Below are 15,054 nucleotides of genomic sequence, written 5' to 3'. Positions count from 1 at the left end.
CTCTCAAGGAGCTAGGACTTAAAAGATGTATAAGATTTGGAGGTATGTGAGTGGAATGACTACTAAGAAGCAAAGAAAGAGCATACACAAAGACACAGAAAGATGATTATCATGATAATTTTTAAAAGTCGAATCTCTAAAGCATCTTTTTATGGTGTTTTGTTTTGTTTATCAATTACATACTGCTGGTGTCAAGGGCTACCAGATCTGTACATTGTTGTATTATTCTGATGTTTTAAGAGATTTAGGAAGGAGTTTTGGTGTGCTGTACCTCCCAGTTTATCTAGAATTTAATCTCAAAACTTTGTGGGGTTTTTTTTGGCCACGCCACGCGCGGCTTGTGGGATCATAGTTCCCCGACCAGGGATCGAACCTGAGGTCCTGGCAGTGAAAGGGCCGAGTCCTAACCACTGGACCTCCAGGGAATTCCCTCAAAACCTTTTAATTCTTTCATTTAAGTACTTTTGTTTATAGGTGGTGTGGTTTTTTTGCTCCCACTTGCTGCTGAACAGTGATCTCCTCCCCATCCCTTTGTTTTTGCTACTTGATAATTACATTTTTCCTTCTTCATCCCTAATCCGTGCTCCTCCTCCCAAGAAAAATCCCTAATCACTTTTCAGAAATTGTCAATGCTGCCAATCTGTACATAAGATCCAGAGGAATCTAAGAATTGTTGAAAATCAACATCCATTCCCCCATGCAGTCGATCACCATACTCCTTCCTCTTGAACATACCTTATACCAGTGGTTCGTACACACAGACCCCAGGCAGCAGCTGCAGCATCACCTGGAAACTCATTAAATACAAATTCCCAGGCTGCATCCCAGACCTGCCTAATCAGAAACTCTGAGGGTGGGGCTCTGCAATCCTTTTAACAAGCCCTCCAGGTGATTCTGAAGCATGCGCAAATTTGACAATATGAATGAAGCATGCTTTAAAATACTCAACACTCCCAAGCAAACAAATTGGCTTAGAATATGTGACTCCTTTTGATCTCTGATCTAAGAAAGGTTTTATTTAAAGAAAGAAAGAATTCTGTAGTAGCAAATAACATTTAAAGAGTTTCAGTAATTACTCAATAGTAATAGTTAACATTTATTGAGCCCATTTTTTCATGCCAGGCTTTTTGGTGAGAGTAGTAGGTATTATCCTCAGATCACAGAGGATGAGATACAGGTTAAATTAATTCAGTGTCTTCTAGCCAGAGAGTGTCAGATCAAGAATTTTAATTCAAGCAACTAACTATAAAGCTGATCTTTTTGTTAGGAAATAAGTTCCTATTTGAGGATATCTTTTTAATACAGTTGGGTAGAATTTTTTTGATGCCAATTTTTTTAAAAGTACGAAACAGTTTTTATGTTTAATAGGCCACCGTTGTTTTATTTATACTACATCAAAGATTAGTATCTCTAAGGGGTATGAAAATTTCTAAGTACACTACTTATGTAGACTTATTTTAATAGAACATTCTTCATTGGAACCGTGACAGTAGAAGGCATTCCATGCTGTGCTAGTCTTTAAGAAAACTGAATGTATAAAAATTCAAACTCAGATATTTATTTGTACACAGAAGTGTTCTTAAGTTTCATTATATGAGAAATGAGAAGTCATTTTCTATAAAAACTTTGTTTTGCACATTTCTCAGTAACACAATTTATCTTGTAAAAGAAGAAATGCTTGGAGTGATTGCAGCAGGTATTCCAGAAGGGCATTTACATTTTATAATTAAATTCATCCCCTCTTCCCTTTGCTTTGTAGTTTTTTTATATGTGTGTATGTGGGTTTTTTTTCAGTGACAGTTACCTAAGTTATATCCCTTTCCCCCTGTGTTTCTGCAACTGTTTGGATTGATATCCTTCTGTTAGTCACATTCACATAGAATATTTTGTAATACATTAAGGTACTATACTTAAAAATGAAAATCTTTGAGCAGAGAAAATGCAAAAATTCTGATTAAATATGTGAGATATATATGTTAATAACTGGGAGGATCTTTGTTAATGTGGAATAATGAAATTATGAATAATCTTTTCTTTTACTTTTTTAACATTTTATTTTTGAATAGGTAATGCATTCATGTAATCCAAAAAGTATGAAACGACGTATATTAATGTTTCCTTCCCATCCATTTCCTACAGCAACTCATTCTCTTCCCCATAGACAACAACTTTTGTTAATAGTTTCGGAGATGTTTTATGCACATGTACAAGCACATACAAATGTATTTTTTTCTTTTTAACACCAATAGTTATATATATACTATTGTGTTCTCTGCTTTATTACACTTAATATATATTTTTGAGACCTTTCCATATCACAGTATATCAAGAGCTTCCTCATTTGTTTTCAACATATGTCATATTTGATTGTATATAAATGAAACATCTTTTTAGCCAGTCCTCTATTAATAGTCTTTTCCAATTTTTGCAGTCTTTTGCTGTTATAAACAATTCTGCAATAAATAACTTTGTGTGTACATCATTTCATGAGTGTGTGCCATTTACCTAGAGAACAAATTTGTAGAAGTGCAGTTCCTAGGTTAAAGGGTTATATTTGTAGTTGACAAATTACCCTCCTTAGGGGTTGTGCTAATGTTCTTTTCTACCAGTATTGCATCAAAGTTCTGGTTTTCCCACACCCTCACGAACAGCACATTTACTTTTTAAATACAATTTTTACCCCCAGTACACCTACATACTTTGAGAACTTTATTACTACAGGAAATAACATCATAAATGTGGAGAATTTTGCTTTGGCATTGTGCCAGTGCAGAACAAGATTCTAGTTAAGTATTTTTATCTTAAAAATGAATATTCCTGCTTTAGATCTCTAAGATTGTGATGATAAAGCTCAGTAGTTTTTCAGAGAAAAACAGAAAGCTTACTATTCTATGTGTAAGGATCTATTTTAAGATTATTTCAAGTGTTATATGTTAAAGTATGTCAATACAAGAATAAGTTAAGGATCTTGAATTAAAGTTCTATCTGTGATTTTTTAAAAGTACTGACATAATATTCTTAGTTGCTTAATTATTAGCATCACGAGGAACAAAAATAAAATGGTGAAAAAGTTAAACATTACCAGATTTCTTTTTCATTTGTATTTAATAATTTTGTGGAATAGTTAAACTAGAATGCCTTCAATATGTCTTTAAGCCTGGAAGAAAGCAGGCTCCTTTGAAATTAAATTTCAGCAATGTAGTTGAGTAGTGAATTTAAACAATTCACAATGCTGACTTTCAGTGCTTCTGAAAGCAGGAAGTGTATTACTGACATGCAGAAATATTCCAGCCCAAAGAACATCCCTACCGCCATATGTGGTAAGAATTTGTCACTAACTCACAAACCACTTCTGTAATGCAGTGAATAAGCAGAATTGGTCTTTGTTAGACATTTCCAATTCAATATCAAAGAACTTTGTTTTGCAGTGTCTTATAAGTAATTATTAGCTTATGCCTTGGAAGGACGCTTGCACATCATGGGTGCTCAAGGTTTATTGAGAGAAGAAATAAAGAAACTTGTACATAATCTTTTAGGCATGATTTTCAAATTTGCTTTTTGAGACCCTGAGGTAAATATTCTGATTCAGTGTATTAATGATTTATTTAAATAAAATTACTTTTATTCTAGTGTCTCCCCCCCCCCCTTTTTGTTTTTTACTACTGTTTGGAGTATTAATCTTATGTTTACACTTATGCTAAAAATGAAATAATCTTAGGGTTAATTATAAAGGGGTAGGGAGATATTGTGAAACTACAAAAACAAGAAAATGAGTTGGGAGGAATCAGGGTTAGCAAAATTCAATGAAGAGCTATTTATCATTACAATTTTCATTAAAATTTTGAAATACTAATGTTTTTCTGAACTTGAATTTTTTTTTTTGATTTTAAGCGACTAAGAAGATTGTCAACCAAGTATAGAACAGAAAAGATTTATCCTACAGCCACTGGAGAAAAAGAAGAAAATGTTAAAAAGAACAGATATAAGGACATACTGCCATGTAAGTTTGAAATGCCATTAAAGGAACAAATGGAAATGCTAATTAGCAGTTTTATAGCCTAAACTAGCTTTATTCTAAATAAATAAATGATAATAATTTGTGATTGTGCTTGCCTTTCCTTCTGATAATAGTTTTGTTGTTGTAGTTGTTTTATTGTTTAATTTTTCTTTAAGCATCACAATTACTCTGATACTCATTTTTAAATTCTGAAAAATCCAAGTAAAAATACCTTTTGTGGACTCCCTGTTCAAAGAAGTTATTTTGTTAAAATAAAATAATACAGACATAATTCAATAAGTATAATTGAATACATTTTGTAAAATGCTAAAAATATTAACTCTTAGGACCTATTGTCTATTAACAGTAAGAACCTTAATTGATTAATTATGCGTTAAAAATGAACCATAAGATGATTCATGCCTGTGTGTCTGCTGTTCTCAGTAGTCTAAATATGATCTCTGAGGGTATCTCTGAGGGCATGCCTAAGACTGATAGCATCATATTCTAATAACGATAACATAATTATATTCTTAAATAGCATAGGTTTCTAGCAAAATACCTTTACCTCTAAAAGCATGCATACATAAGGGTCCCCATTTTATAAAGTAAAAATTTATATCATACCTGCTATCTGTTAAAGCTACCAGTAGTCTTTCTCTTTTCCTTCAAGTATCTTGAAATATATAGATTCCATGACACCATTCCCTCAACTCTCCATTCATCCTTTTTTCCCTAGCTTTACTGAGGTACAATTGACAAAATGTCATTCATTCCTAAAGCTTGTTCTTCTAAAATGTCCTTGATAAATTTCCCAGTGACTTTAATTGCCATATTTGGTAGTCTTTTTTTAGTGCTTATTCTTTTCTGTTAACTATTTTGATGTCATTGACCAGTCCCTATATTTGAAATTTTCTTCTTCCTTAATATCCCTTTTTCAAATTGCCTCCTCTCTCTCTTTCTTGTCTCGTTCCCTTTCTTTCTTACTGTCTTTTTTTTTTTTTGGTACGCGGGCCTCTCACTACTGTGGCCTCTCCCGCTGCGGAGCACAGGCTCCGGACACGCAGGCTCAGCGGCCATGGCTCACGGGCCCAGTCGCTCCACGGCATGTGGGATCCTCCCGGATCGGGACACGAACCCATGTCTGCTGCATCAGCAGGCGGACTCTCAACCACTGCGCCACCAGGGAAGCCCTTACTGTCTTCTTTGCATAAATTTAATCCTTCATCTTTCTATTTTTGTTCAGCTTTACTCTCAGCTGTGGGATCTGTGAGTGGCTGGTAGTAGCAACATTTTTACAAAGTGGCAGCATAGCATAATGGTGAAGAGTTCTGACTCTGGAAGTTCATATCCTGGTTCTGTCACTTGCTGTCTATGACTTTGGACTCATCCTCTCTGTGCAAAAAACAAAAACACTAATTTGAAGAGATACAAGCACCCCGATATTCATAGCAGCGTTATTTATAATTGCCAAGATATGGAAGCAACCTAAGTGTCCATCAACAGATGAATGGATAAAGAGGTATTTTAAATATAGATATAGTGGAATACTACTGAACTATGAAAAAGAAGGAAAATTTGCCATTTGCAGCGACATGGATGGACTTGGAGGGTGTTATGCTAAGTGAAATAAGTCAGACAAAGACAAATACTGTATGATATCACTTATATGTGGAATTAAAAAAAATACAACAAACTAGTGAATGTAACAGAAAAGAAGCAGGCTCACAGATATAGTGAACAAACTAGTGGCTACGGGGAGTGGGAGTGGCAATATGGGGGCAGGGGTGGGAAGGATAAACTATTGGTGTACGATATGCTCAAGGATGTATTATACAACATGGAGAATATAGCCAATATTTTGTAATAACTATAAATGGAAAGCAGTCTTTAAAAAAAATTTATAGAGTTGTACAGTCATCAACACAATACAGTTTTAGAATATTTCCATCACACCAAAAAGGTTACTTATGCCAGTTTGTAATCTTCAGCCCCAGGCAACCACTAATCTGCTTTCCATCTCTGGATTTTCCTTTCCTGGAAATCTCATATAAATGTAATCATACAATATGTAGTCTTTTGTGTCTGGCTTTTTTCACTTAGCATGTTTTTGAGATTCATCCATGTTGTATAATATATTAGTACGTAGTTCATTCCTTTTTATTGTTCACTAGTATTCCATTGTATGGCTATCACATTTTGTTTATCCATTCAGTAGTTGAGGAACATTATAAATAATGCTGCTATGAACATTTCTAGGTAAATCTTTGTATGGGCATATGGTTTTATTTTTCTTGGGTAGATACCTAGGAATGGAATTTCTGGGTCTATGGAAGCTTATGTTTATTTTTTTAAATTATTTTTTGAAATTAATTAATTAATTATATTTGGTTGCCCTGGGTCTATTTGGTCTTAGTTATGGCTCGCAGGCTCCTTAGTTGTGGCTTGCGGGCTCCTTAGTTGCAGCTCGCTGGCTCCTTAATTGTGACATGCGAACTCTTAGTTGTGGCATGCATGTGGGATCTAGTTCCCTGACCAGGAATCGAACCCTGGCCCCCTGCATTAGGAACACGGGGTCTTAACCACTGCGCCTCCAGGGAAGTCCCAGAAGCTTATGTTTAACATTTTAAGGGACTGTTAAATTGTTTTTCAAAGTAGCTGTGTACCATTTTACACCAGCAGTGTATGAGGGTTCTAGTTTCTCTACATCCTTGCTAACACTTGTTATTGACAGTCTAACACAGTTATTGACAGTTATCTACACATCCACTAGAAGAATAGAGGTATCTCCTATGGTTCCAATTTGCATTTTCCTAATGACTAATGATGTTGAGCATCTTTTCATGTTCTGTTAGCCACTGTATACTGTCTTTGGTGAACAGTCTCTTCAAATCATTTGTAGTTTTTTAAAATTGATTTTTTATAAAAGTTATAAAAGTTCATAACTTTTATAAAAGTTATAAAGTTTTATAAAGCTGAGTTATAAAAGATTTTTACATACCCTAGATAACAAATATTTTTTCAGATATTATGATTTGCAAATTTTTTTCCCAGTTTATAGCTTGTCTTTTCTTAATGGTGTTTTTTAAAGTGTGCAAGCTTTTAATTTTCATGAAGTTCAGTTTATCAGTTTTATGGATCATGTTTTTGATATTCAATCCAAGAACTCTTTGCCTAATCCAAACTCACAAAGATTTTCTCTTATGTTTTCTCATTCCATTCCTAGAAGTATTATAGTTTTAGCTCCTACATTTAAGTCTATAATTCATTTTGAGTTAATTTTTAATATGGTGTGAGGTAAGGGTCTAAAATAATCTTTGAGCATGTGCCGTTGTTCCAGCACTATTTGTTGAACATTATCCTTTCTCCATTGAATTGCCTTCTTTCCTTTGTTGGAAATCATCTGACTGCAAATGTAAGGGTTTATTTCTGGACCCCTAATTCTATTTCATTGACTTATTCTTCAGCCAGTATCACACTGTCTTGATCATTATAGCTTTATAGTAAGTTTTAAAAGCAAGAAGTGTTAGGTTCTCTGTGTTCTTATTTTTAAAAAATTGGTTTGGTTCTTCTGAGTCCTTTGCATTTCCATATAAATTGTGAGATAAGCTTGTCAATTTCTGCAAAAAATCCTACTGGAATTTTGATAAGAGCTGTGATGAATCTGTGGATCAATTTAGGGAGAATTGCCATCTTAAACCATATTGACTCTTCCAATCTAAGTGTCCATCAACAGATGAATGGATAAAGAAGGTGTGAAATATATATATAGAATGTCTCTCTCCATTTATTTAGATCTTCTTTATTTCTCTCAGCAATGTTTTATGGTTTTCAGTGTACAAGTCTTGTATTTCTTTTTAAAAAGTCTTTATGCTATTGTGAATGGAATTATTTTAATTGTATTTTCAAGTTCTTTATTACTAGTATATAGAAATACAGTTTACATTTGCATGTTGATTTTTTTTTTTTTTTTTAATCCACTGACCTCCCTGGACTCATTTATTTTAGTATTTAGTTTAGCATTTTTTTTGTGAAAACTAGGACTTTTTACATATCAGAATCTTGTCATTTGCAACTAATGACCGTTTTACTACTTCCTTTCCAATCTGCGTGTCTTTTTTGCCTTATTGCTCTGGCTAGAACCTCTAGTATAATGTTAACTTGAAGTGGCAAGAGCAGACATCCTTGCTTTTGATCCATTAAAAGCAATTTCATCACTATTCAGAGATCGCTTAGTTTTTTCTCAAGCCATCTTGGAGATTTGGTTTATTTTATGGTAGAACACTGAGGCTAGTCCTATAATTAAGAAATTTCTAGATACTCTTGTGTCAAGGATGACCTGTGCTTTTGTCTGTTGAAAAGGGCTAAAACTGAGTTGGCTAGCCTTTAGAAGTAATGGATCAGGGTGTTCTGCCTATCCCAATATTAATTATGGAGATCCTTTTATTTCTCAGACCTAGGATTTATCAATAGGTGTGTGTTTCCTTGGAGGTGAACAATATATATTTTTGTTGTTGCAATAGGTGTTGATGTTTGTTCAAGAAAAAAATGTTGCTACTTTAAAGAGCCTCTTGTGTAGCGAATATTGGTTTTATCTATTTGGAATTGGGCTCTTGGGAGATTGTAGAGGCATTCTGCAGAACCACGGAGAGGAATGATTGTTTTCATTTCTTTAATATTCTTTAAATTATTTCAATTCATGTTTATGCTTAATAACAGCACCAATGAAGAATATTAAAATATGCATTATGTGTTATACACAGCATAATATTGATTTTTAAATTCTTAATAATGTACTATGATTGGGACTTCCCTCGCAGTCCAGTGGTTAAGACTCTGTGCTCCCAATGCCGGGGGCCCAGGTTCAATCGCTGGGAACCCTGGTTGGGGAAGTAAGATCCCACATACCACAACCAAGCCCGCGGCAACAAAGACCCAGCGCAGCCTAAATAAATAAATAGGTCGGGGAACTAAGATCCCACATACCACAATTAAGCCCGTGCCGCAACAAAGACCCAGTGCAGCCTAATAAATAAATAAATAAATAAAAAATTTTAAAATTATAAAAAAATATATATATACTATGATTCTATAGTATGAAGTAGTGACTACAAAATTTGCCTGTGCTTTAGAGTTTTAAAAAAAGCCATTTCTTTTTTAAAAATTTTTATTGAAGCATAGTTGATTTACAATGTTGTGTTAATTTTTGCTGTACAGCAAAGTCATTCAGTTATACTTATATATTCTTTTTCATATTCCTTTCCATTATGGCTTATCACAGGATATTGAATACAGTTTCCTGTTCTATACAGTAGGACCTTGTTTATCCATCCTATATGTAATAGCTGGCATCTGCTAATCCCAAACTCCCAGTCCTTCTCTCCCCCTGCCACCCTCCCCCTTGGCAACCACAAGTCTGTTACCTATGTCTATGAGTCTGTTTCTGTTTGACAGATATGTTCATTTGTATCGTATTTTAGATTCCACATATAAGTGATATCATATGGTATTTGTCTTTCTCTTTCTGACTTACTTTACTTCGTATGAGAATCTCTAGGTCCATCCATGTTGCTGCATGCAAAGGGCATTATTTCATTTTTTAAAAAAGCCATTTCTGTGCCCCATCTTGAACTGACTGAATCAAACTTACTGCAGAATATGCGACTCGGAAATCTTGTATTTTAGTTTGCTTTTTCCAGTCCCCAGCTGCTGTATGATTAGCCATAGGTGAAAGAAGATTGGCAAAATACTGATAATTATTGAAGTTGGGTACTGGATAGATGGGGATTCATTATACTATCATATTTTTGTATATGCATAAAATTTTCCATCACAGAAAAATTTAAAAAAATTCCCAGCTTGCATGTAGCAAGCAGCTTGGCACAAGTCTTGACTATCATTTGGGAGCCACTGTTGTCATTTGGATTCACAGTCCCCAAAACATTTACTAAGGATCCAGTGGTAAACCAACTATTGTACAAAGTCTCTGGCTTTGAGATACTTTGAATAGAGGCTAACATGCCACATGAATAAGGGCAATTAGGTGGGGCCCATCATTACTGGCAAACATGGTTGAGAGGAAGCTTCATATAGTTACTTAACTATCATTGTCCTAACTACTGAATTATTCTATTGTCATTTAGCCAAAGCATAGGATTTTTTATATGTATATTCCTTATCCCAAATGGCTTTTTAAAAAGACATGTAGGATGGAATGAAATAAGAAACAAAGCATTGATAAACATGTAAACATTCTCTTCCCTGGAAACATGGTAAGGAGATACATAATTTTAATTAGAAGCTACTATGTCTTTCTTATATATCTCTTCCTAAAAATTTCCAAAGAAAATTTCACCAAAAATAAATAAATGAAATCAGCAGAACTGGGCCTTTGTACTAATGTATAAAATTTGGGTCATTGGCAAATAAATTAGTTATTCATTAGTTTTCCTTTTAAAAAGTTTGCTAAGAAGTTTATTTGTATCTGTTACCATTTCTGTATGATTTTTTTGTATTTTAATTGCCTTTAATAGTCACTGTCCCTGGATTAGAAAGGACCAAAATGATAGTGGCATGTTACATGTTATGGCCCTTTCTAATCTGGAGACCGTGAATCTCAGGTAATCCTACTACTTTAGGGTTTCATAGGCTCAAAGTATGTCCCCAAATATTTATTTACTACAAAGGGAAAGATAGTAACAGTGGAGACACCAGCTGACACCAAATTAACCAAGACCAAGGTTAACCTCACAAGTAATATGACATATTGACATCATGAACCCCTTGGTGTGTCTTCTCACTGAGGACACATGATTGTTCTCTGCTGTTCTGGACAAAATGCATAACCTCATTCCAATCATAAGAAAAATATCAGTCAGAGGAACTTTTATAGATTGGAAGAGACTTAGGAGAAATAATAACAAAGTGTATTGTGGGATCCTGGAAAGAAAAAAGATACTTTTTTTTAACTGGTAAAATTTGTATACAGTCTGTTGTTTAATTAATAGTATTGTAACAATGTTAGTTTTCTCATTTTGATAACTGTGCTATGGTTATGTAAGTAAGATGTTAACATTAAGGGAAGATGAGTGAGGGATGTATGAGAATTCTCTATGATATTTTTGCAATTTTTCTGTAAATCTAAAATTAGTTCTAAATGAAAAGTTTAAAAAAATCTATCTGCACTACCTATGACCAAGGGCTGATTTTTCTCTCTTTACAAAGATTTCATATAAATCAGTAGGAAAACATAGACACATGGGGGTAATGTTCAAATGGTATAAACAAGCAACTTTGGTAAAAGAAATACAAACAACTATATGAAAATATGCAACCATTTGCATAATTCAAGAAATGCAAGTCTGATGTCTTATTTTTTAGATTGTCAACTATTAAAATATATGATAACACCCAGTTAGTTAATCTTACTAATAACACTTGCATAAGTTGGTATATACCTTTTAGAAGGCAAGTAGCAATTCCTCTGTTAGGAACTTATTACCCTCTGGTACTGACGGTAACAGATACAAGTACTGCAGTGTTCATTGTAGTAGTGTGTCTAGTAAGAAAAAATGGCCCATCAGTAGTGTAGCTCGTTAAATAAGTAACGAAACGTCCATATAACATTAAAAACGAGTAAGGTGATCTGTTTTTGCTCTGGGAAGAGTTCTAGGATATATTGCTAACTGAAAAATAACAAGGTTCAGAACAACATGTTTATATGATTGTATTTGTCTGCTTTTTCAAAGTATATAGGTATATGCATAAAAATTTTGGAATGAAAAAGGAACTTTAATAGTGTCTTCTTTGGAAAAGAGAGAGCCCAGGAATTCAAGGACAGGGGCAGTTCACTTTTCATCTTGTATCTTTTTTTAAAAAAATAGTATTTATTTATTTATTTGGCTGTGCCAGGTCTTAGTTGCGGCACACAGGATCTTTAGTTGCGGCATGCGGGCTCTTAGTTGCGGCATGTGGGATCTAGTTCCCTGACCAGGGATCAAACCTGGGCCCCCTGCATTGGGAGCATGGATTCTTAACCACTGGACCACCAGGGAAGTCTCATCTTCTATCTTTCTTTAAGATATAATTTTTAAAAATCATATTGATATTACCTTTATTTTAAAAATAAAACTACATAATTTTATAAAATTAATAAAATTTATATTTTGAGACCCTCTTGTAAAGATTTTATTTACCGTAAGTGGACATTACCTAATAATAAGTATCATTGGTGAAGTGCAGTATTGAGCACTTTTCATACATCATCTTAATTCATTTATTTGTCACAGTTTACTTAATTTTCCTAATTTCTTGTGAAATATGAAAGTTATATTTCCTTACAAGAACTTTGTCAAATGTATTTGTGTATAAATGGTTAGTGTTCATCACCTAGTATGCTTGTTAAAAACTGTAGACACTTAAACCTCAGACTCTTGTATAGTAAATCTAGGACGATGCCCAGGAATTTGTATTTTAAAAGAGCTCCTGAGATTTATTCTGATTCCAACTTTAAAACACAGCATTACAATCAGACTTCCTGTCAATATGATGTTAGAAATTAGCCTGCTGGTACCTAGAGTCACTTTTCATTCATTTTTTTTTTTTTTTTAATTTATTCATTTATTTTTGGCTGTGTTGGATCTTTGTTGCTGCGCTCGGGCTTTCTCTAGTTGTGGCGAGCCAGGGCTCCTCTTCGTTGCGGTGCACTGGCTTCTCATTGCTGAGGCTTCTCTTGTTGCGGAGCACAGGCTCTAGGCGCATGAGCTTCAGTAGTTGTGGAGCACGGGCTCAGTAATTGTGGCTCGTGGGCTCTAGAGCATAGGCTTAGTAGTTGTGGCGCATGGGCTTCGTTGCTCTGCGGCATGTGGGATCTTCCCGGACCAGGGCTTGAACCTGTGTCCCCTGCATTGGCAGGCAGATTCTTAACTACTGTGCCACCAGGGAAGTCCCATTCATTGTTTTTTAAAATAAATAATTTTAGTTATTTATTTAATCTTGTTTATGGTTTGTTAGAAAAAAACCCTGTTTGCCAATGGGACATAATTTATGAAATCCTTTATTTTTTCTTGTAGTTGATCACAGCCGAGTTAAGTTGACTTTAAAGACTCCTTCTCAAGATTCAGACTATATCAATGCAAATTTTATTAAGGTAGGTATTAACTTTAAGTATCAACTCTGCCATATTTAATGTCTTCCTACATACTAATTTTATTAAAAATTTTAAAATTGCCTAACATGATACCAACAGTAAAAGAAATAAAATTAAAAGCACAGCCATGACGTATTTTTATGGGCTTTCCTTCTAGCTTCCTTATTCATAAAGAGTTTTGCTTGGTTTTATGACAGTGGAGATAAAGTTTTTCTATTTTTGTTTCTTCTTTTACATTGAAGACTTATAAACACCTTACTGATTGCTAAATCTTGTTTGTCCCCTTGAGTTTAGGTACACAAATGTACATGGTCATTTCTGTTGTTGAACCGTATAGGTTGTTTCCAGTTTTTCTTGATGGCATTATTGTAGTGAACATTGTTTTTCTTTTTTTAATTAATTTATTTTATTTATTTATTTTTGGCTGTGTTGGGTCTTCATTGTTGCCCACGGGTTTTCTCTAGTTGCGGCTACTCTGCGTTGCGGTGCATGGGCTTCTCATTGCGGTGCCTTCTCTCGTTGTGGAGCACGGGCTCTGGGCACGCAGGCTCAGTAGTTGTGGTGTTCGGGTTCTAGAGCGCAGGCTCAGTAGTTGTGGTACATGGGCTTAGTTGCTCCATGGCATGTGGGATCTTCCTGGACCAGGGCTCGAACCTGTGTCCCCTGCATTAGGCAGGTGGATTCTTAACCGCTGTACCACCAGGGAAGCCCTGAACATTGTTATTCTTTTGAATAATTTCTTAGAATAAATTACCAGGGCTGGAATTACTGGGTAATACTGATTTAAAATTACAGAATATAAACTTAGATTAAAAACTTTTGGCAATTGTCACTAAGTTCCAAGTGACAGCTGAAATGCAAGATTAAATATAGTCTTTATAGATAACCTTTTTTGGATACGCTGATCAAAAGCAGTCAAGTTTTTAACATATTTATCAGCAGAGAGAGAGAGATTCAAACTGCTACTTGAGTAAATAAAAGACTGTTTTGTTCTGTTAGTTATTCTGTGCTTTTGAATCCTTCTGGTTATATGGCAGTATAATTTCAATTATTTTATATATGGTATTTATACATTTTTTAAGGTTCTTTTTCTTTTTTTTAATTAAATAATTTATTTATTTATTTTTGGCTGTGTTGGGTCTTCATTGCTGTGTGGGCTTTCTCTAGTTGTGGCGAGTGGGGGCTACCCTTCATTGCGACGCACGGGCTTCTCATTATGGTGGCTTCTCTTGTTGTGGAGCCTGGGCTCTAGGCACTCGGGCTTCAGTAGTTGTGGCATGCAGGTTCAGTAGTTGTGGCTCGCAGGCTCTAGAGCGCAGGCTCAGTAGTTGTGGCACACTGGTTTAGTTGTTCCACGGCATGTGGGATCTTCCTGGACCAGGGCTCGAACCCGTGTCCCCTGCACTGGCAGGCAGATTCTTAACCACTGAGCCACCAGGGAAGCCCCTATACGTATCTTAATATAATATTTTGTTGAGAAAAATATTAAGGTGGTAAGAGTTATATGGTAAAATTAATATCTATGTCAACATTGAACAATCATGGTTTCAAATAAAAGCTGTTTTTACTAAAAAGTCAATTTTACTACAGTTATGGCAAAACCCAAAACTAATAGGTTAAACAAAAATTAACACGTAGGTAGTTCGTTCTTTCAGATATTATTGATGTTTATGTTCTTTAATAAGGACATCTGTTAAAAGTTCTAGGTTTTAATTGCACTTAATAACACTGACTCACTGTATGATTCAATTATGTGCTGGTTTAGTATTTTAGTCCACTATTTTGTTTGATATATTCTTGGGTTTACTATTAGAGTATACATAGTAGGTGCTTAAAAAACTTTAAGTTGAATAAGTAACTAAAGGTAGTTATGGAAGAATCTAGGTAAGAAAGAAGTTAGCTATTCCAG

At 34.6% G+C, this 15,054-nt stretch overlaps 1 protein-coding gene across 8 annotated transcripts in view; it reads left to right on the top strand.

Moving 5' to 3' along the window:
• PTPN12 (protein tyrosine phosphatase non-receptor type 12) overlaps positions 1–15,054 on the top strand; it is an 86,588-nt gene that overhangs the window by 27,978 nt on the left and 43,556 nt on the right. For all 8 annotated transcript variants that reach the window (XM_089917055.1, XM_089917048.1, XM_089917054.1 and 5 more), the window contains 2 exons: positions 3,892–4,000; positions 13,069–13,145. In XM_089917055.1, coding sequence (XP_089773181.1) covers positions 3,892–4,000; positions 13,069–13,145 — 186 coding nt within the window. The remainder of the gene's footprint in view (positions 1–3,891; positions 4,001–13,068; positions 13,146–15,054) is intronic.

Source organism: Delphinapterus leucas, chromosome 9 (genome assembly GCF_059928025.1).
Source record: "Delphinapterus leucas isolate spDelLeu-1000000601 "Yukka" chromosome 9, BTC_Dleu_Yukka2, whole genome shotgun sequence".
Classification (NCBI taxonomy): domain Eukaryota; kingdom Metazoa; phylum Chordata; class Mammalia; order Artiodactyla; family Monodontidae; genus Delphinapterus; species Delphinapterus leucas.
This window is presented reverse-complemented; position numbering and strand designations above follow the sequence as displayed.